We start from the raw sequence: 25,284 nt of genomic DNA, 5'->3' as shown, positions 1-25,284 counted from the left end.
AACAAGAGCTTGAATTTAGAACACAAAATGCTTTTACCGGTGATTCTGGGGTACATAGGAATTCCGGGAAAAACTGGTTCTATGATAATAAGCTATTTTAAAGACTATCTGCCTACTACTGTAATATCAAATAAATCAGTTATTGGCTTCATCATTTTCCTCCTTTCTTGGGACATTTATAAGGCTCCAGTGAGTTTTGGGAAAAAGCCTGCCTGAGCATGTTAGAGGCCAATGTGCCTCACTTGCCTGAAGCCAATAAAAATCTACACACTTGATTGTCTTTTATTGACTAGATGACTTTTATCAATTGATCAAACCAAGGCAATAACTTATTATGTAATCAAAACACAGGTTAAGAAATGCTGGAATATCATCTTATAAAAAAATCACCTTAAGATTAGTTTCCAAGAGTACATTTCATCTACAAGTGAAGCTCTAAGGATCTTATGTTTTTTAAAATCACTTGTATGACATCTGGACTTTTTCTCCAGTCATTCCTCAGTGTCCTAGTGAACGCTTCTTACTCTGGCCATTCCAGGGTCTCTTTACTGAAGCAATTATTTTACTTATACTCTAGAAAGACCAACTTGCTCTTCCTGCTTCTGTACCCACCCCCCACCCCCACGCCCCCCTCGGCCAAGTCAATTCTTCTTCTATCAAAGAAATCTCCCATCCTTCCTGGCTTACAAATACGCCAATGGCGTTCTAACCCACAGGATAAAGTCCCATCACAATCTGAGAAAGGCCTACCCCTGTGTACGTAGATAATATGTACCCAGTGAACAAGAAGGCTCTTCATGCTGAAGGTCATGATTTAGCCTGCAATTCTTCTTCCTCAAAAGCTCTTTTAAATTTTGATTTTGTATCATTTCTTTCCATGCTGTTATCTGCATTTACTTTCCTAACACCCTAAATTCCCTAATAATAACTTAAGAAAAGTACTTTTATGGCAATTGCTAAACAAATACAAATAGAATAGAAAATTCCCAAGTATCAATCACCTAGTTTCTGTAGTTGTTAACATGCAGTCATTCTTGTTTTGTGTACAACACCCCAGAACCCTGCTGGATTTTAGATAAATTCCCAGACATCCTATACTTCATTTATGTATACTTTAACATGAATCTCTGAAGATAAGCTCTTTCAGTAAATGACCTATCATCGTCGCACCTAAAAAAATTAATAATTCCTTAATGTCATCAAGGATACAGCCAGGATTCACATTTTTCTATTTCATAAGTGTGTTCTTATAGTTGGTTTGTTCAAATTGGAACACAAAGTCCATATTACATTTAGTTGACATGTCTCTCAATATCTCTTAATCTAAGGCAACTTTCATTTTCCCGCGTTACGAACTTTGCTAAACACATCTCTGTGGTTTTCCTCTATCCCATTTCCTTTATATAATTGGTAAGATTAAAAGACTTGACCAGCTGGGGTTTGATTTTCTGGTAAGGGTTCGTCAGAGGCAGTGCACATGTACTTCCCTCATATCAGGAGGCCACAGTGGGTTCAGGTAATGCCTATCTTGATACGTGCATTAAAAAATTTCTCAGCAGCTTTTCATCTGCTGGTTTAGCAGCCATTGAAGATTCTGTCTACATCAGGGGTTGGCAAACTTCTTCTATAAAGAGCCAGATAGTAAATATTTTCGACTTTGCAGGCCATTTGGTCTCTGTCACTATTCAGTTCTACTTCCGTGTTGCAGGAAAGCAACCACACACAATATGTAAACAAGTGGGTGTTCCAATAAAACTTTATTTACAAAAACAAGTAGCAGGCCAGATCTGACCACAGTCTGTCGACCCCTGATATAGATCCATTATTCACTAGGGGTTGAAATTTTTAACATTCCCTCTGTGTTATTATCTAGAATTCATCAACAAAGAGCAGCTTTAATTATCTGTGATTTGGTTACCCTAAAGTACAATTTGTACAAGGAAAGCAGGAAAAATGCTTGATTCTTTACCTTTATCAAGTTTTAGAAAAATGAGTTTGTGTCCTAGTATTCTTCAGAGGTAAATGATATACATATATATACACACACACATATATGAAATAATATATTTATATTACATATATGTCATTATGAACTCATGGATTTGAGCCCTTCTGATACATTTCAATCCACTGCCCTCAGTATTCTTTTTTGGTGTTCAATCTGTCCCATTTTTTGCCCAGCTCTTCAGGGTGGCCTTGTGCCCTTTTAATTCACATGCAGTCATTTTTGATACCTTCCTTACTTTCCAGTCTGACAAGATGGTCCAGGCTCACCTCCCACATTTCCTCCCCTGACTTAGACTCAGACACTTCTCCAAAGAGCCCTCGTTCCTTTTAGTGGAGAGTAGCATTCAGAGTAGCTCACTGCTACTGCGTTCTAACTAGGCCTTTTCAGAGATCCGAAAATCTTCCTTACCTTTCATTCTGACTGCCCTTGTGCTGAATATGATTAGCTGTATGCTGTTCAAAGTAGTACTCCTCCAAGTTAAGCAGGAGCAAGGAAAATCTAAATTTGGAAAAAAAAAAAAAAACCGCATGTTTATTGTATTTTTTTTTTAAGTATAAGAAAGCCGAATATTTCAAGCATGTGTTCCCAAAGTGCTTTTCCATCCATTACATCAACAAACACTTATTAAGTGTATATTATATGCTAGGCCCTCTTCTCTATCAAGACAGACCTGCCCAGCTATGCCAAAAATAAAATAAATAAAATTGTTTACCAGGTGGATTTATTCTTCCTTTACAGAAACTCCAAATTTCATGAAATAAAACCATGTGTAAAACAGATAGCTGGTGGGAACCTGCTCTGTGATGACCTAGATGGGTGGGATGGGGGTGGGTGGGAGGGAGGTCCAAGAGGGAGGGGATGTATGTATACATACAGCTGATTCACTTCACTGTACAGCAGAAGCTAACACACCATTGTAAAGCAATCATACTCCAATAAAACAACAACAACAAAACTTACTGCTGCCCGAACAGAGCTCAGAGCTTTCCCACCTACAGAGTGTTCATCCTTTGTTCCCCATGACTACACACGAGGCTTCCCCACCCCCTCTTCCCCACCACACACCATTCTCCACTGTCATGGCTCGTGGGTGGGTGAGTTTCTCTTGCTACTCCCACAAGACCAGTGCCTCTGAGAGGCAGATCTTTAGATATTCCTGTTATAACCAATCTAAGGCTTTGTACACAACAGGTATTTAATAGATAAAACAAGTAAGCTGAACCAAATGGGAATGAAAATCAGTTCTTTTTAAAGCTTTAAGTACTTTAAACTTTTAAAAACAAAATAAAGTAACAGAAAAAGTATTAATTTAGTTCCATGGCCACAGAAACAAATATATGGCAAAGAACTGAAAACAACTGTTTTGTTTGTTTTGTGGTAAGGACCAGGAAACATCAACAGCATCCAGAGTTAACGGGGAGAAGTTTTCATGAAAAGTGTGGTACTTGAGATGCGTCTTCAAGTTCCGGTGTCTTAGAGGAAGACATCTAGATTAAATACAGCAGAATAAACATAAATGTTTATTTCTGCTCCCTCTGGAAAAACACTACAATATGAACAAAAATATTTTTAAAATAGTAAACCCCCCCCCCCCAAAAAAATAGTAAAACCCACAGACTAAAGGAAATTGGAGAGACATAAAAGCAGATGAGAGATACCAATAAATTTGTGAGACACAGAAAGCAGATGGGAGGAATCAGCAGTGATCAGAAGCCAGAAGATTAGATGCCTCCAGAAAAGGTACCAACCAGGAGAAAACCAAAAGTTCTACAACTGCAGGTATCAGGTACCAAGAAGGTAGGGATGAAGCCTAGGGGGATGGTTGAAAGTCCAAATGAGGCGAGCAGCCAAGATTCCTCCCCTGATGGTTCTCCCTACACATGGTTTTTCAATATAAAAATTAAACAAGAGACTCCAAACTAGGCATCAAGCACAGTGGAGAGCAGCACTATTGCATGAAAAGATAGTGATTAAACAGAAAGCAGGAAGACATATAACACTCCAAGCAGCAGACTATGGGTTATTTTTGGAAAAAACTAAATAGCCCTAGAGAAAAGACCTATGGATACTAACATTTCAAAGAACCTTCTACAACATCATCCCACACTGAAGCCCAACAGAAAAGGCCTACACACAGTGACACAGAATTACATGCTTCACCCTTAAATATGAATGGACACCCCAAGATCACCAGCCTCTAATGTGAAAGAACTAGACCAAACAAGCAGAAGAACACAGCTTGAAAGACTAGAGACAATGAACAGAAGAAAAGGTCAAAAGACTATAATTAATATCCTTACAAAGAAGAAATTATATCCATGAAACAAGATACTGCTTGCTTTAAAACAAACTGAACCAACAGAAAAATAACTCATAAATTAAAAATGATGACAGCAGGAACTAGCTTTACCATCAAAACAGGCAATTTTTATTGGCCTGTTCTACATTTTAAAATCCATGAACAAGAATTAGTCATAGGCTAAACTGCCAGAGCTCAGTGTAAAATGCTCACTATTAATACTTATTCTGAATTTCAGTGCAACCACTAAAGTTCAGATTGGTAGGAGTGTCCTTTGATGCCCGAGATAATTTCCAAGAAGGTATAAATCAGAGAGATACTAAGTACCTTGGCCCTTACTTTTAGCTTGTATATTAATAAGTTGAAACCTTTTGCTTGGGCTGGAGCTATGCAACCCTCTCTCCTCCTTCTTCCTCTCCCCACTCCTCCTCTTAGAGAGAGGGTAAAATAAGTATTCGTCAATAAGACAATGGCATAATTTTGTTGCTATAAAAATAGCCTTCATAGACAACCAGCTCTTCCATATAATTTTTAAGATACAATCCTATTTTTAATACTGTTAAAATGTCCATACCAGCCAAAGCCATCTACAGATCCAATGTAATCCCTACCAAAATCTCAACGGCATTTACTGCAGAAATAGAAAAAAAAAAAAAAAATCCTAAAATTCATACAGAATCAGAAAGTCAAAACAATCAAGAATGAAAAACAAAGCTGGAAGCCTCACAGTTCCCATATCAAAAGATATTACAAAGCTGCAGTATTAAAATAGTGTGGTACTGGCATAAAGACAGACATATAGACCAAAGGAACAGAATGGAGAGCTCAGAACTAAACTCTCATAACTCTGGATCTTTTTGACAAGAGATTCAAAGCCACACAATGGGGAAAGGACAGTCTCTTCAACAAATGATGTTAGGAAATCTGGATATTCGCATGCAAAAGAATGATGCTGAACCCTTCATACTGTATATAAAAATTAACTCACAATGGACTAAAGACCTAATTTTAAGACCAGAAACTATAAAACTCCCAGAAGAAAACATAAGGTGAAAGCTTCATGTCACTGGATTTGGCAATGATTTCTTGGATACGACACCAAAAGCACAGGCAACAAAAGCAAAAATAGATAAATGTGACTACATCAGATTTAAAAACTTCTATGCAGCAAAGAAAACAGTCAACAAACTGAGAAGGCAACCTATAAAACTGAAGAAAATATTTGCAAACCATATCTGATAAGGATTTAGTATCGAGTATATAAAGGACTCCTACAACTACTCAACAACAACAAAAATTAACCCAATTAAAAAATGGGCAGAGAGCCTCCCATCAAGCCTCTTAGATAGCCTCAACCACCAGAGGGCAGACAACAGAAGCAAGAAAAACTACAATCCTGCAGCCTGTGGACCAAAAACCACAGTTACAGAAAGACAGAGAAGATGAAAAGGCAGAGGGCTATGTACCAGATGAAGGAACAAGAAAAAACCCCAGAAAAACAACTAAATGAAGTGGAGATAGGCAACCTTCCAGAAAAAGAATTCAGAATAATGATAGTGAAGATGATCCAGGACCTCGGAATAAGAATGGAGGCAAAGATTGAGAAGATGCAAGAAATGATTAACAAAGACCTAGAAGAATTAAAGAACAAACAAACAGAGATGACCAATACAATAACTGAAATGAAAACTACACTAGAAGGAATCAATAGCAGAATAACTGAGGCAGAAGAACGGATAAGTGACCTGGAAGACAGAATGGTGGAATTCACTGCTGCGGAACAGACTAAAGAAAAAAGAATAAAAAGAAATGAAGACAGCCTAAGAGACCTCTGGGACAACATTAAACGCAACAACATTCGCATTATAGGGGTCCCAGAAGGAGAAGAGAGAGAGAAAGGACCAGAGAAAATATTTGAAGAGATTATAGTCGAAAACTTCCCTAACATGGGAAAGGAAATAGCCACCCAAGTCCAGGAAGCGCAGAGAGTCCCATACAGAATAAACCCAAGGAGAAACACGCTGAGACACATAGTAATCAAAGTGGCAAAAATTAAAGACAAAGAAAAATTACTGAAAGCAGCAAGGGAAAAACGACAAATAACACACAAGGGAACTCCCATAAGGTTAACAGCTGATTTCTCAGCAGAAACTCTGCAAGCCAGAAGGGAGTGGCATGAAATACTTAAAGTGATGAAAGGGAAGAACCTACAACCAAGATTACTCTACCCAGCAAGGATCTCATTTAGATTTGATGGAGAAATCAAAAGCTTTACAGACAAGCAAAAGCTAAGAGAATTCAGCACCACCAAACCAGCTCTACAACAAATGCTAAAGGAACTTCTCTAAGTGGGAAACACAAGAGAAGAAAAGGACCTACAAAAACAAACCCAAAACAATTAAGAAAATGGTCATAGGAACATACATATCGATAATTACCTTAAACGTGAATGGATTAAATGCCCCAACCAAAAGACATAGACTGGCTGAATGGATACAAAAACAAGACCCATATATATGCTGTCTACAAGAGACCCACTTCAGACCTAGGGACACATACAGACTGAAAGTGAGGGGATGGAAAAAGATATTCCATGCAAATGGAAATCAAAAGAAAGCTGGAGTAGCTATACTCATATCAGATAAAATAGACTTTAAAATAAAGAATGTTACAAGAGACAAGGAAGGACACTACATAATGATCCAGGGATCAATCCAAGAAGAAGATATAACAATTATAAATATATATGCACCCAACATAGGAGCACCTCAATACATAAGGCAACTGCTAACAGCTATAAAAGAGGAAATCGACAGTAACACAATAATAGTGGGGGACTTTAACACCTCACTTACACCAATGGACAGATCATCCAAAATGAAAATAAATAAGGAAACAGAAGCTTTAAATGACACAATAGACCAGATAGATTTAATTGATATATATAGGACATTCCATCCAAAAACGGCAGATTACACGTTCTTCTCAAGTGCACATGGAACATTCTCCAGGATAGATCACATCTTGGGTCACAAATCAAGCCTCAGTAAATTTAAGAAAATTGAAATCATATCAAGCATCTTTTCTGACCACAACGCTATGAGATTAGAAATGAATTACAGGGAAAAAAATGTAAAAAAGACAAACACATGGAGGCTAAACAATACGTTACTAAATAACCAAGAGATCACTGAAGAAATCAAACAGGAAATCAAAAAATACCTAGAGACAAATGACAATGAAAACACGACGACCCAAAACCTATGGGATGCAGCAAAAGCGGTTCTAAGAGGGAAGTTTATAGCTATACAAGCCTACCTAAAGAAACAAGAAAAATCTCAAGTAAACAATCTAACCTTACACCTAAAGAAACTAGAGAAAGAAGAACAAACAAAACCCAAAGTTAGCAGAAGGAAAGAAATCATAAAGATCAGAGCAGAAATAAATGAAATAGAAACAAAGAAAACAATAGCAAAGATCAATAAAACTAAAAGTTGGTTCTTTGAGAAGATAAACAAAATTGATAAGCCATTAGCCAGACTCATCAAGAAAAAGAGGGAGAGGACGCAAATCAATAAAATCAGAAATGAAAAAGGAGAAGTTACAACAGACACCGCAGAAATACAAAACATCCTAAGAGACTACTACAAGCAACTTTATGCCAATAAAATGGACAACCTGGAAGAAATGGACAAATTCTTAGAAAGGTATAACCTTCCAAGACTGAATCAGGAAGAAACAGAAAATATCAACAGACCAATCACAAGTAATGAAATTGAAACTGTGATTAAAAATCTTCCAACAAACAAAAGTCCAGGACCAGATGGCTTCACAGGTGAATTCTATCAAACATTTAGAGAAGAGCTAACACCCATCCTTCTCAAACTCTTCCAAAAAATTGCAGAGGAAGGAACACTCCCAAACTCATTCTATGAGGCCACCATCACCCTGATACCAAAACCAGACAAAGACACTACAAAAAAAGAAAATTACAGACCAATATCACTGATGAATATAGATGCAAAAACCCTCAACAAAATACTAGCAAACAGAATCCAACAACACATTAAAAGGATCATACACCACGATCAACTGGGATTTATCCCAGGGATGCAAGGATTCTTCAATATACGCAAATCAATCAATGTGATACACCATATTAACAAATTGAAGAATAAAAACCATATGATCATCTCAATAGATGCAGAAAAAGCTTTTGACAAAATTCAACACCCATTTATGATAAAAACTCTCCAGAAAGTGGGCAAAGAGGGAACCTACCTCAACATAATAAAGGCCATATATGACAAACCCACAGCAAACATCATTCTCAATGGTGAAAAACTGAAAGCATTTCCTCTAAGATCAGGAACGAGACAAGGATGTCCACTCTCACCACTATTATTCAACATAGTTCTGGAAGTCCTAGCCACGGCAATCAGAGAAGAAAAAGAAATAAAAGGAATACAAATTGGAAAAGAAGAAGTAAAACTGTCACTGTTTGCGGATGACATGATACTATACATAGAGAATCCTAAAACTGCCACCAGAAAACTGCTAGAGCTAATTAATGAATATGGTAAAGTTGCAGGATACAAAATTAATGCACAGAAATCTCTTGCATTCCTATACACTAATGATGAAAAATCTGAAAGAGAAATTATGGAAACACTCCCATTTACCATTGCAACAAAAAGAATAAAATACCTAGGAATAAACCTACCTCTTTAGGGAGACAAAAGACCTGTATGCAGAAAACTATAAGACACTGATGAAAGAAATTAAAGATGATACCAACAGATGGAGAGATATACCATGTTCTTGGATTGGAAGAATCAACATTGTGAAAATGAGTATACTACCCAAAGCAATCTACAGATTCAATGCAATCCCTATCAAATTACCAATGGCATTTTTTACGGAGCTAGAACAAATCATCTTAAAATTTGTATGGAGACACAAAAGACCCCGAATAGCCAAAGCAGTCTTGAGGCAAAAAAATGGAGCTGGAGGAATCAGACTCCCTGACTTCAGACTATACTACAAAGCTACAGTAATCAAGACAATATGGTACTGGCACAAAAACAGAAACATAGATCAATGGAACAAGATAGAAAGCCCAGAGATTAACCCACGCACCTATGGTCAACTAATCTATGACAAAGGAGGCAAAGATATACAATGGAGAAAAGACAGTCTCTTCAATAAGTGGTGCTGGGAAAACTGGACAGCCACATGTAAAAGAATGAAATTAGAATACTCCCTAACACCATACACAAAAATAAACTCAAAATGGATTAGAGACCTAAATATAAGACTGGCCACTATAAAACTCTTAGAGGAAAACATAGGAAGAACACTCTTTGACATAAATCACAGCAAGATCTTTTTCGATCCACCTCCTAGAGTAATGGAAATAAAAACAAAAATAAACAAGTGGGACTTAATGAAACTTCAAAGCTTTTGCACAGCAAAGGAAACCATAAACAAGACGAAAAGACAACCCTCAAAATGGGAGAAAATATTTGCAAATGAATCAACGGACAAAGGATTAATCTCCAAAATATATAAACAGCTCATTCAGCTCAATATCAAAGAAACAAACACCCCAATCCAAAAATGGGCAGAAGACCTAAATAGACATTTCTCCAAAGAAGACATACAGACGGCCACGAAGCACATGAAAAGATGCTCAACATCACTAATTATTAGAGAAATGCAAATCAAAACTACAATGAGGTATCACCTCACTCCTGTTAGAATGGGCATCATCAGAAAATCTACAAACAACAAATGCTGGAGAGGGTGTGGAGAAAAGGGAACCCTCTTGCACTGTTGGTGGGAATGTAAATTGATACAGCCACTATGGAGAACAATATGGAGGTTCCTTAAAAAACTAAAAATAGAATTACCATATGACCCAGCAATCCCACTACTGGGCATATACCCAGAGAAAACCGTAATTCAAAAAGACACGTGCACCCGAATGTTCATTGCAGCACTATTTACAATAGCCAGGTCATGGAAGCAACCTAAATGCCCATCAACAGACGAATGGATAAAGAAGGTGTGGTACATATATACAATGGAATATTACTCAGCCATAAAAAGGAACGAAATTGAGTCATTTGTTGAGAAGTGGATGGATCTAGAGACTGTCATACAGAGTGAAGTAAGTCAGAAAGAGAAAAACAAATATCGTATATTAATGCATGTATGTGGAACCTAGAAAAATGGTACAGATGAGCCAGTTTGCAGGGCAGAAGTTGAGACACAGATGTAGAGAATGGACATATGGACACCAAGGGGGGAAAACTGCGATGAGGTGGGGATGGTGGTGTGCTGAATTGGGCGACTGGGATTGACATGTATACACTGATGTGTATAAAACTGATGCCTAATAAGAAGCTGCAGTATAAAAAAACAAACAAACAAACAAAAAAATGGGCAAAGGACTTGAATAGGCACTTCTCCAGAGACGAAGATATGCACATGGCTAGAAAGTGTATGAAAAAGACACTGAACATCACTAATCATCAGGAAAATGCAAATCAAAACCTCATACACTATTAAAAAAATAACAAACATTGGTGAGGATGTGAAGAAATTGCAGGTGGAATTGTAAAATGATGCAGCTGCTATGGAAAACAGTATAGAGGTGCCTCAAAAAATTAAGAATAGAACTACCATATTCAGGTTCCCTCCGGTAGGCCTATGACCTCTATCCTCCATCATAGCCTCACGGATTCACGTATCTCTCATTACCTGCTTCTTTAGCTATTCTTTTTAGCCCTTTCAAGTCATCTAATTGCTCCAGCAACCAGGACATTTTTATTGACTCTTGTTCATTAAAAGGCTTGGCTTCCAATGCTCCATGCCTAGAGCCAGAATCAAAACTACAATGAGGTATCACCTCACACCAGTCAGAGTGGCCATCATCAAAAAGTCCACAAACAATAAATACTGGAAGAGGGTGTAGAGAAAAGGGAACCCTCCTACACTGTTGGTGAGAATGTAAACTGGTATAGCCACTACGGAAAACAGTATGGAGTTTCCCTAAAAAAACTAAAAATAGAACTACCATATGATCCAGCAATCCCACTCTTGGGCATATATCCAGAGAAAACCATAATTTGTTGTTTTTCTTTTTTTAAAAATAAAGAAATTTATTTATTTATTTATTTTCGGCTGCATTGGGTCTTTGTTGTTGTGCGCGGGCTTTCTCTAGTTGCGGCGAGCGGGGGCTACTCTTCATTGCGGCACGCAGGCTTACTGCAGTGGCTTCTCGTTGCAGAGCACGGGCTCTAGGCTCGTGGGCTTCAGTAGTTGTGGCACGCGGGCTCAGTAGTTGTGGCTCGTGGGCTCTAGAGCACAGGGTCAGTAGTTGTGGCACACGGGCTTAGTTGCTCCGCAGCATGTGGGATCTTCCCGGACCAGGCATCGAACCCGTGTCCCCTGCATTGGCAGGTGGAGTCTTAACTGCTGCACCACCAGGGAAGTCCCGAAAACCATAATTTGAAAAGATACATACAACCCCAATGTTCACTGCAGCACTATTTACAATAGCCAAGACATGGAAGCAATCTAAATGTCCATCGACAGAGGAATGGATAAATATGATGAGGTACATATATACAATGGAATGTTACTCGGCCATAAAAAAGAATGAAATAATGTCATTTGCAGCAACATGGATGGACCCAGAGATTATCATACTCAGTGAAGTAAGTCAGAGAAAGACATATCATATATCATTCATATGTGGAATCTAATTTTTAAAAATGATATAAATGAACTTATTTACAAAACATAAACAGACTCACAGATTTTGAAAACAACCTTACCAAAGGGGAAAAGGTTGTGGGGGAGGGATAAAATCAGGAGCCTGGGATTAACATATACACACTACTATACAGAAAATAGATAACCAACAAGGAACTACTATATAGCACAGGGAACTCTACTCAATATTCTGTAATAACCTATATGGGAAAAGAATCTGAAAAGGAATGAATATATCTTTATGTATAACTGAATCACTTAGCTGTACACCTGAAACTAATACAACATGGTAAATCAACTATACTCCAACAAAATTTTAAAAATAAAATAAAAATAGAAGGCACTTCCCTGGTGATCCGGTGATTAAAACTCTGCTTTCCAAATGCAGGCGGGCCGGGTTCGATCCCTTGTCAGGGAACTAGATCCCGCATGCCACAACGAAGACCCAGTGCAGCCAAATAAATAAATATTTTTAAAAATAAATAAATAAATAAAAACAGAACTACCATGTGACCCAAAAGTCCCACTTACAAATATATATCCAGAAGAACTGAAAACATACTATCAAAGAGATGTTTGCATATCCATGTTCACGGCAGCATCATTCACAGTAGCCAAGAGGTAGAAGCAACTTCAATGTGCGCTGATGGATAGATGGATAAAGAAAATGTGGCATATACACAGAATGGAATATGAGCCTTAAAAAAAGAAGGAAAACCTGTCACGTGCTACAACACACATGAACCTGGAAGGCATTACTCTAGGTGAAATAGGTCAGTCACAAAAAGACAAACACCACGTCATTCCACTTACATGAAGTATCTAAAGTAGTTACACTCTTACTAAGAGAAAAGAGAATGGTGGTTGCCAGGAGCTGGAGGGAGGCAGAAAGGCGAGTTGTTCAGTGGGGACAGAGGTTCAGCTTTGCAAGATGAAAACGTTCTAGACATCTGTCTGTCGCACAACAATGTGAACATACGTAACACTACTGTACCGTGACTTATAAATTGCTAAAATAGTAAATCTTAGGTGTGTGTTTTTTTAAGTTTCTTTTTGGATTTTTAAAAATTTTATTTAAGTATCTTATGTGTTTTTTATGCCAATTAAAATATAATCACATCAGCTATTGTACGACCAAAGTCATTATTTTGGTAAATGAATTATATCCTCCTTAATTTACCAATATGCCTATTTTGTAAGTAATGTAAAACACATGATAAAGGGATATAACCAAATCATATTATTCAAAGTCAAAGGATTGAGAAGCTTTTCTGAGTTTATTTTTTTCTTTTTACTGAAGTATTCAGTTATACCTGCTTGAAAATTTTTGTATGTAAAAAGTTTCATGGTGTTCTGAACAATGATTTTCAAAGTGCATTCCATGGAGTAAAAGGTTCCAAGCTTTAAAAAAAAATAAAAATAAAAACACTTTTATAATTTTATGATCTCCCTCATTAGTGGTGTATCAGACTGTAAATTATCTCTTTAGGAGACTCGGGGCCCTGCTCCTGGGTATTTCTTAGTTTACTCCATCTTTACAGAGGTGTAGTGACATTTTCTTTAGATAAACTGACTCATTCCGCAATTTAACTTTCCTGAAAAAGATGCTGTCCCATCCTCATGTCACCTAAATTGCAAAGCATACTGTTCAACACTTAACCAACAACGTAAAACAAGTTCACTCCAGGCAGCCCTCAGAGTTAACCCTGCATTCACAGCTACCCAACAATTATTCAACAGCCTGTTGATAAACAGTATTTATAATGGAGCCAGAAGACTTTGCTAGTCAATCATTTCTCTAGCTGGAGATGTAAAAGCACAGATGTAGCTTCACTGTGCTGAGGAGGACTGTGAGACCACAGGAAGTGCCAGGACACCTTAGTGACATGTGCACGGCAGCAGAAAGGGCCCGAGTGGCCTGTATCTGCATCTCTCCTCTGAACACCCCACTATCCTTGGATTAAGCTAGACTGTAGGGCCCCCACTACCTAGAGAGCTGGTTGAACTAAACTGGGCATTTTTGGTAAGCTTCTTAAAATGGCCTCTGAAACAAGGAATGAATTAAGAAAACGTTTAAGAGACAAGAACACTGTCCTGTGACCCACTGTTAGAAATGTGCCCCCAAGAATACATTTGACAGCAACCTCTGAATAGTCAAACAAACCTTACCTAACTATACGAACATCAATTTCTCCTTTCTCAATTCTGCTAGTAAGACATCACAAAACCAAACCTTATTCTCTGCCAGAGTTCAGCTGAACTAAATCTACTGCATTTTCCTGACCTACCAGTCAGAACTCTGTCAAAAAAGATCAGATTAGCATGAGATGACTTCATACTGAATTCATGCTGGAGATGGATGACAACTTCCTCTTCTAGCCGTTTATAAAAATCTGTCTGATCTAGAATTAGCACTAAACCTACTTATGCACATATGCTCTTTCTGCACCTTTCCAAGTTCCTACATCATGGAAACATGCTGTAGTTCCAAACTCAAACTCTCCCAGGGGTTTACACCGGGAGACCCAGGCACACGGGTGCCCTCTGCGTCTTTACCCATCTTCTGAAAGTCTAGCCTGTCACTTTCAGTCTGATGGCATTATTAATAGAATACAAAATAAGAGCCACTTCCTCTGTCATGAGTAATATTTTACACTGCTGGGCTGGGCCTAGGCAGGAGCCTAGTTTTACACACAACTTCAGGAGACTTAAAAAATACATATATATATATTTTAATCTGTAGCATCGTTTAAAGCCAGCACTCCTCTGGGGCTTTAACTTTCTTGATGCTAATTTATAGGACTGTGACATCCTCTTAATCTGTCCTTTGTTGTTGCCCTTCTTGCTTTATATATTTTTTTAAAAAAATTGTAAGCTCGGAGGAACACTACGTGTACCACCATTCTATGTTTATCTGCTTGTCTGATTTTTGTAACTCTTCACCAAAGACCATTTGGATTGGACGTTCTGAATTACATTTCTGACAGTTTGACAAACTTCCTAGGTCAATATCCTTTTCAGAACTGTCCAGTAATGATCCTGTTTTTTTCCCCTTCCTTGAAACTTACAATATCTACCTTCTGAAAAATTTAGTTTCTATGCATGTCAGAATCCTTCTTAATACCCCTGGGCTTCAACAATAAATAACTTGATACGACTGCCTTTTCTGATGGTTTCTGTCATTGCTACTTGGTTAATTACTCTTTAATATTCAGAATTTTGAAAAGTTCTCAAGTTCTCTGCCTTAAAATAATTTAAAACTTCAACAAGGGAAGGCAAGGAACGGGAATTAGATCTCATCAAGCTTTGGCTAGGTAAGGTCTCTCATTTTCTGTGTTGCCACTTCCTGTTTTCAATCTCCATCAGGTACACATCCACCATTTTTTTCCACCCACTTAGGTGGCCTGTAACAAATGAACACAACTATGTTATCTCTGTTCCTCTTTCCAGTAAGTCCTCTGGGTTTTTCCGTGTGGTTCATGGACTCCCCCTGCAGATGCAGATCTTCTTGGCCTTCAGAGCCCACTGCCTCACCTCCTAATGGGTCTCCCCTTTCTGAACAGGTCTACAGCTTTTTAGCGCTCGATTCTGATCTTGAGTCCCATCCCATCAAGCTTCAGTGACACCTAAACACATATTAATCCCCTTTTGTAATAAAACTTGACTCATTTTATTATCCATGTTCTATGCATTTTTGCATAGAGACACCTGAGTGATTAAATATTATTTCTACTCCCTGAACCAATTGTTTTCTCATGTAAATTACTGGCCCTCCCCACCCCCCAGCAGCATTTCGTGCCGGCTGTCCCCCAGCGTAATCAATTTCACTATTTCATCTGGCCTTCTGATCCCTACCCTTGGGAGTAAGTTTAAAACTCTATCAGACCCTAGGAAATTACATTCTCCTTTGACTATGTGAGATGCAGTTACTTCCGGGCCAAGATGGTTCAGATATCGAAATCCCTTTCACTGACACCATCCATAAAGCCAGTCGTTTCTATTTTCAAGTCTCAACAACCTGTGAGAACAAATGGCCAAAGTATCACCTATGCTCTCAAAGTCTTTCAATTTCTTCACCAAGGGTCACAGCCCCAGGAAGGATGCTTCCATGAGCCTTCTCTACACTATCAAGAAGATAAAGGTGGAAGGCAGTTTGAAGGAACAGACAACAAGAAATCTAGATGAATGCTTAATTACTGTAATCTACAACAGTGCTTCTCGAGCTTTAAGCATCTGGGGATCTTGTCAAAATTCAGATTCTGGGGGACTTTCCTGGTGGCCCAGTGGGTAAGACTCTGTGCTCCCAATGCAGGGGGCGTGGATTCGATCCCTGGTCGGTGAACTAAGATCCCACATGCTGTGTGGTGCAGCCAAAATAAAAGAAAAAAATAAAATTAAAAAAGAAGACAAAAAAAAAAAAAAAGGAGATTCTGATGCGGAAGATCTGAGTGGAGCCTGAAATTCTGTATTTTCTAACAAGTTCCCAGGCAGAGCTGATGGGATGGCCCATGGACCACACTTAGTAATAAGGTACTAATGTCGCCATAAACCAGGCGTGGAGCATTCCTGAATCATTCTAAGTTTCAGAGATACCGTAAAAATAAGCACTGGCCTAGGATTTAAAATAGAAGCAGCATGCTGTGGCAGAAAAGGGTCTGACTGGATCAGAGGACATTTGCTCTAGGCTTAGTGCAGCCATGTCTTGGCTTTTTGACTTTTAGTCAAACCACTTTGCTTATTTAGGCCTCCAGCTATAAAGCAAGGGGAGGGAGCTATAGATTAGATTACCTCAAAAGTCCTTTCTTAACCAATGGGCTGCATAAACCTGGGCTTAAAGAAATCAGCAGGAATTCCATTTCAGGCATCACGGCAGACTAGATGTCCAAAGAAACAATCTCGATACAGATCCTCTAAAACTGCTGGATAAATTGCTAAAAATTTCAAATGCTTGGCTGAGGTGATGGAAAAGTAAGGGAAAGTCTTAGAAGAGAGAAACAAAAGTCAGCAGGCACTGGAGCGGTCTTTTCCCAACTCTGAGTAACAGAACCTGAATTCAGGAGGGGACAGTCATGGGGGGAGGGGGAGGGAGTAGAAAAAGCTAGGATCCCTAAAGTAACACCCTTTGAGGGTAGAAATAAAAAACCACCCACCCTACCTTCCCTAGAGGGATATGGTAGGACCTTGGCTCTGGGCTGGGGACAAAAGAAGTTTCCTTTAGCGTCTGAAACCACAAGCCTGCCTTGACACACATTTGGGGCTAGAATTCACACTACCTTTTTAGCCCAATAAAACTCAAAACAAACCACTGTGGTCTCTCCCCCAACCCCAGGCAGATATACATGCAAACACTTTCTGGAAAAATACACTTTAAACCCAGATCTCCAAGAATTCCCGAAAATAACCCAAGGAACAAAAGGCCACAATCCAAAATCATAAATCAAGTGAGGAAGTAAGATTACTGAATGGAGGTCAGTACAAGTAGCAAACTACTCAATGAAACCTATAAAGGCTACAGATAATTATTTTCTGTATCTGATCATTACAAGGATAAGTTTAAAGGCAACTAGAAGAAAAAAATTAGTAAACTGTAAGATGGATTTAAATAAGCCACAATGCAGCACAGAAAAATCAAGATAAGTATTAAACAGTCATTTTGAGATATTAAAAGAATGGGGAGAAGCAATATTCCAAGAGCTAAAGGCTTGGCTACAAATTTTCCAAAACTATTCCAGCTTTAGGAACCCCATCCAAGAGAGATGAATAGAAGGAAATGTCTATATAGACAAACAGCAAAACACTACAAAGAAGAGATCTTAAAAAGCAGCCAGAGAAAAGGCAGATTCCTTACAAATAGCAATGAGACGAATGACAGGGGTTTGTTGCAGGCTGGTCTCCCAGAACGGAAGGTGGCCGCCCACAAAGCTCCACAGAGACCTGCCCTGACCTGTGTTAAAGGCAACAGTCTGGGTCAACAAGATTGAACCCCTGGGACTTCCCTGGCGGCGCAGTGGATAAGACTCCGTGCTCCCAGTGCAGGGGGCCCGGGTTCGATCCTTGGTCAGGGAACTAGATCCCGCATGTATGCCACAACTAAGAGTTCACATGCCACAACAAAAGAGCCCACCTGTCGCAACTAAGGAGCCCGCCTGCTGCAGCTAAGACCCAGCGCAACCAAATAAATAAATAAATACATAAATATTAAAAAACTAAACAAAAAAACAAGGTTGGACCCCAGTACCTTAATCATGCCAGAGGAAGTGTTGGCAGCTCCCTAACCGTGAACACAGACACGTGAACCTACCCGGCCATATTATGCAGACTCAAGTGCAACGCTTAGACAGCCCCCAGTCAAGCCAGGGAAGGGACCAGTCCTACCCACAGCCACAAATGTCGCACTGGGCCTGGCGAGCAAGGTTCCATCACAGCGTACCTCCGCTGTGTCCCAGCCCTGGGTCACCCCCTGGGGTCCAGGCTTCTCCTGGAGTCTGCAGCCTGACCCCGCCAGGGAGCTAAGAGCCACACCAGGAGGGCACAGCACATCTGTTACTGACCTCTCTCTCCTGTGTTGAGTCTCCCCCACCACTGCTGCTCCAGCAAAAGCCTGATGCATATTCCTGGCCATTTGCCTTCGTTTGCAGAATCTTCAAAAGGCTGAGAGAAGTATACATCCAGCAAAACCGATTTTCAAAACAAGAACAATATAGGGACATGTTCAGACAGACAAAAACAAACAGAGTTTACTGTCATCAGACCCTCATCAGGGGAACTTCTAAAGGACATTCTTCAGGAAAGAGAAAATTCTGTAGGGAAGATAGTATATGCAAGAAGGAATGCCAAGACAATGGTAAATATGCATGTAAACTATACAAGCATTAACTAAACAATTATAATGTCTAATTTGTAGGCTTAAAATATATTGAAAATACTGGACAATAACAGACTATAATTTAAGATGGGCCAACAGGAATTAAGTGTTCCAAGGTCCCAATATTGTTAGGAAGGACGGTAAGGAGAATGAGTAGCCTCAGACCTTAAGTTAAATATAAATGTTAAAATTTCGAGGGTAAGCACTAGAAAAACAGAAACAATATATAACTTCCACACTCTTCAGGAAAAATGAAAGGGAACAAGGGGATCTTAGTTAATCCAAACAAAGGAAAAATAAGACAAAATTAAAGAACAAAATAAAAGAGTAAAAATGATTCCAAATAAATTGGTAATATTAACAAATGTAAATGGACTAATCTGTCAAGACAAGAAATATCAGAACAAATTAATAAAAAGCCTAACTACAAACTATTTATAAGAAATAAGCCTAAAATCTAAGGACAAGAAAAGGTGGAAGTAAAAGAATGAAAAATTATATATAATGCAAATAACCAAAAGAAAACTAATATAGTTATATTAATATCAGACAAAATAGAAAAAAAATCATTACTAGGAATAAGGAGGTCATTATCCATTGATGAAAGATTCAATCTGCTATGAAGACATCAATTCTAAGCTTAAATAGACTTAATAACATACCCTGAAAATAGTTACAGCAGAAATTGCTAGAAATACAAGGTGAAGTTAGCACCATGAACCCTCTCTCAATCAGAAAAAGTTCATTCAAGATCTAAACAACCAACAAGCTTAACATAATAGATATATATACAGAATCCTGTACCAATATTAATATACATCTATTTTCCACCTCACATCAAACATTTGTGAAGACTGACTACATACTAAGTCATAATACAAAATTTCAAAGTATTAGTATTATACAGATCCCATTCACTGAACACGTTAAAAAATTTTTAAAAAAAAAAGATAATTTTCAAAATCTATGAGTTGGAAATGTTAAATATCTGATGAGCAAAAGATGAAATCACAGTGGCATTTAGGAAAAAAACCAAGCGATGAATTCCTTAAATGCCCACTCCCATTTTATATCACATTTGAAAACCCATACAGCAAACACACTCAAAATCCATTTATGGGAGATTCTGGTGTCTTCTTAAAAGGTAGCCATTTTGGAAGACGCTAATTTGAGACAGTAATAAGGGAATAAGGTGATAGGCTAGTAAAGGATTTTGGGTAAAGCCAGTATAAATGCTAAGTTAATCCAAAAATTAGCAACATTTATTTCCACTTTCACTGTTTTTTTGTTATGTAAGAAAAATAACTATGATGTAAAGAACTAGGATTTATGTCGACTTCTCTCAGCCCATCAGCAGTCCTGACTAACTGAGCGCTGATTCTGCAGTTTATCTCCATTTTCGACACCTGGCAAATCCCAGAGAGGTATTAAAGGAATAGGATGACCAGTCTTAGAAACGAAAGATTAAACCAGAGTCTAACAAATCACTTTGCCATCTCAGCAAGTATTTTCAGTATAACAAATACAGAATCAATTGACAAAATAAACCTATTAAGTAAAAGATATTTAATATCAGCCAAGAAATTTAATATCAGCATAAGCAAGAGAATTATCCACACATGGAATGTTTGAAGCAAAGTTGAAGTCTAAGGAATGCCTGTAAAACGATTAATGTAATATGTGAGCCCAATACAGAACTCATAATCATCATGTTTTATCCTGGAATGACAGCTTACAAGCCACAGCTAAGTAATTTGTTCTGTGACACTGTAGAGAGAAAGAAAACTGACTCTCTTCCAGTGGGGACATGCCTCAACTATCTCAATTTCTAGATCATCCAAAAAGAAAACAGCTGTGCTTCCACCACACCACTCCTAGATGTGAAGGTAAAAAATATACAACAATTAGCTTACTCCTAAATCTTGAAACAGAAATATCTTAAATAGCAGCTGTTTGTAGAATATCCTCATATGCTAGCCCACTGTACACATCTGCCATTCCCAACAATTCCAAGGGAAGCTATATGAATTGTCTTTTTAGATTTTTTTGCATTTATCTTAACACCTGCAATGGACATTTTAGAACACCAGTAAGATCAATATGGTTCCTTCCATCTAAGTCTTAAGCAGGATAACAGTGTACTTAATCTGAATAGCCAAGTACCTCTTGTTTTCTAATACTGAAAACTACCCAAAGCATTTCTCTATAGCATCACCAATAAATGATACCACTGTATAGTTGTTTAAATCAGAAACCTGAGAGTAGAACCGCTATGTTTAGCAAGGAAAAATACAGGACACCTAGTTAAATTGGAATTTCAGATAAATTACAAACATTTTTTTAGTATAAGTACGTACCAAATATCACACGGGACATACTTATATAAAAGGTTACTCACTGTTCATCTGAAATTCAAGTTTAACTGGGCATCCTGTATTTTACCTGAGAACTCCAAGCTGGGATCCTTCCTCTATTACCTTCTACATGCAGCCCACTCGGCCAAGGCCTATCAATGCTACTTCCTAAAAACATCTAAAATCCATCCACATGGGCTTCCCTGGTGGCGCAGTAGTTAAGAATCCGCCTGCCAATGCAGGGGACACGGGTTCGAGCCCTGGTCCAGGAAGATCCCACATGCCACGGAGCAACTAAGCCCGTGCGCCACAACTACTGAGCCTGCATGCCACAACTACTGAAGCCTGCGTGCCTACAGCCTGTGCTCCGCAACGAGAAGCCACCACAGTGAGAAGCCCGCGCACCACAACGAAGAGTAGCCCCCGCTCGCTGCAACTAGAGAAAAGCCCGCGTGCAGCAACGAAGACCCAACACAGCCAAAAATAAATAAATAAATAAAAAATAAAATCCATCCATTTTTCTCCATTTCTTCTGCCACCACCTTGGTCTAAGCCACCAATCTAAGAATCTCCCAACAGCCTCTCTGCTTCTACTTTTGTAGAAATATCACTTATTCTAAATATATCAGCATTTATTTCTCTTAGTATGAAGTTGGTGCTAACTTCAAGTTTCTCCTTTCTGGGTCATTATTGGGTAGCAGTAGAAATCTCAAATCTCTAAAGCAGCGTGAGAGGGACCAATGAAACTGCAACTCCGAAGAAGTGAGGCTTTCATGGTGACCTCTGAAACAGTTCCAAGGAAAGTAACAGTTCTCTTGGGTATGCCGGAGTCAATGACCTCTGTCCATCATTTTGCTAAATGGTGTTTATTGCCACAAAGAGATAAGCTAGGGGAAAAAAACCCTGTGCAGCCACGGTAAACTTGGGGCTCAATAAAGTTGGTTTAAAATACTCTTATCTTGGGACTTCCCTGGTGGTCCAGTGGTTAAGAATCTGTCTTGCAATGCAGGGGATGCGGGTTCGATCCCTGGTCAGGGAACTAAGATCCCACATGCTGCAGCGCTACTGAGCCCACGCACCACAAGAGAGCCCATGCGCCTTAACTACAGAGCTCACGCACTCCGGAGCCCACGCGCCACAACTAGAGAGAAGCCCACGTGCTGCAACAAATAGCCCACTGCAACGAAAGATCCCATGTGCTGCAACTAAGACCCAATGCAGCCAAAAAAAAAAACACCCAAATAAATATTAAAAAAAATAAAATACTCTTGTCTTTCAGAAAGACTTCTAAGACTTAGAAAGAGGCTGCTTGATTGTGAGACATACTCCTGTCATTTCAACTGCTATTCTAGGGACACCATCCTGGTTAGTGTAACCATCAACCCAAGGTTGCAAAGCCACGGGGCAGGGCATTAGAGAATTGGGTTAGTCAGGAAGTAGGATCCAAATAAAAATATGTGGCACTGACTTTTTCAGATTACCGATGCTTAAGAACAGTTGCTGCCTCCTGACTCATGAATAATTATTTTGTTGTGAGAGCTACAGTCATCCCTGAGTGCTGCTAGCCTGTCACACTGCCCGATCAATGGATACCAACAAAGCAGCTTATACACAGAAATGCCAGTGCAGACTTTAAGATCTGTGTGACGCTGCAGAGCTGTACAAGCTAACCAAATTAAACACAAATTACTGTCGTAGAAATAACTGGCAGGTCTAAAGAAAGCAGGATTCCCTGTGTATCAAAAAGCCATTGAATTGTTACAAATGACTCTTAGATCATAGAACATGATGGCAATTCAAGTGTTTCAAAGTTCTTACAATGTAAATTTGAACATTCATCTATTTAATACAGAACACCAAGTCTTAATATTGTTGGTACTGAACAAAGAAACTATTCATGCTCTTTCCACATGAAACAAGCGTTACAAATGAAGTCCCAACAGCCTCTTACAAGAGTGAGTTACTTTATTCAGGATCCAGTTATCATTACTCAATAAACAAGCCTGTCTGTGGATAAAGCCTAATCACGCTACCAAAATCGTTCTTGGAAGCCCTATCCAAGATACGTTTTTTTGGTATATCTTCTTCTCTACAGTGGAAAATGAAATTTCAGGCTATGGATATCCTGGCAGAGACCAACATTAGAGATGAGAAAAAGGTATGAATGTTTGCACTGGGGTCCAGACAATCCCCATACAAAGAAGTGTGGGCGCTGCAAGATCGCACAAGCTTTAAAGTCTGCCCTTGTATCTCATGTATAATCTGCTTCGTTGGTCCCCACTGATCACACAACATCAGGACGGGCTGGCAGCATTCCGATAAACTGGCTCCCACCTCCAAAATTCTCTGTAAAATGACTCATTCCCAGCTCCTTTTGGCACCTGGGACCACAGACCCAAGGACCAGCAAGCTGTTTCACTAGAAATGCACTGGACGTCTACTTGGAAAAGTGAGCTTTCTCATAAGGGACTTCCCTTTGGAGGCTGAGGATCAGAAACTCTTGAACTGCTTCGAGGCCATTTCAGCCTTTGCTCGTGGGACCCAAATCCTCACCGGGATGCCGGTGATCATGACTGTCGTGCCTCAGCGCTCAGGAGTTCAGAGCCTTCACATGCACTTACAATAAGGTCCACTGCTCGGCAGACAATGTCTGGCGGGTTGGACCTGGGCTTTTCTCAGAATCAGGCCTCCCGCAGAGGCTCTCTCCCAGCCCAGGAGGGCAGGGATCTGCCCAGGCATTTGCTTGAGGGCTGAAGTCGGCGGTAACAAGGCGCGGTGATGGGGGGCACCTGCGTCTACCCCGCAGGCGGGGCGTCCCCGAGCCGCGCGGTGCCTCCCGAGAGTACAAGCCGGCGGCATGGGGCCGAGCGCTGGGACCCGGCGCCGGGGGTCTGGGGGTGGGCGTCGGGGGTCCGCCGAGCCCACTTACACCCCACGCCCCCCCCAACCCGCGCGCGGCCCCTTCCGGGTGAGCCGCACCGCGACGGCGGGACCCGCGTGGCCGGCCGGGCTCCGCCTGCGCTCGGCTCCGCCACGGAGTGGGCCCCGGTCCGGCTCGCGCTCCTGCCCCCGCGGCCTCGGGCCCCCAGCGGGCCTGGCCTCTGCCCGCGGCTCGGCCCTTCCCCGGGGCCGGGCGCTCACCTCTCCTTGGAGTAGAGCTGCAGCTGCTGCTCGCGCGGCTTCTTCCGGATAAACGCCATGGAGGGAGGGAGGGAGGGAGGGCGGCGCGGGCGGGCGGGGCGCGCGGCTCCGGCTCCGGCTCGGACTCCTCCGCCGCTCCGCGGCGCCGCCAGCCGAGGAGGTCGGGGAGCCGCGGAGGCGGGCCCGGCAGCAGGCCTGCAAGGCCCGGCCGGGAAAGCGCGCCTGCGGCCTGGCGTCCCGAGCGGCGGCGCTGGCGGCCCGGAGCCCACGCTGCGCCCGGCGTCCGGCAGCGTTCACCGCCGCATCCTCTCGGCGTGGGGACTCGGGGCGCCGTGACTCAGGCCGGAGGAGGGGCGCGCAGTCACCCGAGGCGCCCCGAGCTCAGCCGCCGGGTGCCCGGGACCCAGAGGCCGGCCTAGGGTCGCTCCTTAGGCCCCAAACGTCCGCCGCTTCACCAGCCACCCCGCAGCTCCGTTTCGCTACTTTACGCTTGAATACGGAAGCCGGCCCGTAATCTCTGCCAATTTGTTGGCCACAGGGGTTCCGAATAACATTTGGGCCTTTCATCTCTTGGTAATTGAAATAATTAGTCACATGACTTTCTCTTTTTCTTAACAGCTTTATGTAACTCACATGCCAAATAATTCAGCTATTTATAGTGTACCGTTCAATGGTGTTTAGTATATTCACAGATATGTCCAATTATCATTACCGTTGAAACTAAGCAGGACCCGCGGGGCTGGAGGATCCTGGGTACCAAAGCCTTGTGCTCCTTGTTTTTTGTTTGAAGAAAAAGGCTTTGGTCTCCTAGGCCTTCCCTGAGTTGCAAAGGGCA

The 25,284-nt window shown here is 40.5% G+C and overlaps 1 protein-coding gene across 4 annotated transcripts in view; it reads right to left on the bottom strand.

Annotated features, from left to right (window-relative positions):
* NSMAF (neutral sphingomyelinase activation associated factor) overlaps positions 1 to 24,936 on the bottom strand; it is a 67,358-nt gene extending 42,422 nt beyond the window's left edge. The window contains exons 1-3 of one of the 4 annotated variants that reach the window (XM_057531750.1): positions 24,450 to 24,936; positions 18,641 to 18,740; positions 2,417 to 2,506 (exon numbers count right to left, since the gene is read on the bottom strand). In XM_057531750.1, coding sequence (XP_057387733.1) covers positions 2,417 to 2,506; positions 18,641 to 18,711 — 161 coding nt within the window. In that variant the 5' untranslated portion in view covers positions 18,712 to 18,740; positions 24,450 to 24,936. The remainder of the gene's footprint in view (positions 1 to 2,416; positions 2,507 to 18,640; positions 18,741 to 24,449) is intronic. The other 3 variants (XM_057531749.1, XM_057531751.1, XM_057531752.1) reach the window with 3 other exon arrangements.
* Between the last annotated feature and the right edge of the window lie 348 nt (positions 24,937 to 25,284).

Source organism: Balaenoptera acutorostrata, chromosome 17 (assembly GCF_949987535.1).
Source record: "Balaenoptera acutorostrata chromosome 17, mBalAcu1.1, whole genome shotgun sequence".
NCBI classification, from domain to species: domain Eukaryota; kingdom Metazoa; phylum Chordata; class Mammalia; order Artiodactyla; family Balaenopteridae; genus Balaenoptera; species Balaenoptera acutorostrata.
Note: the sequence above shows the minus strand (reverse complement) of the source record. Positions and strands in the feature narration are given on the sequence as shown.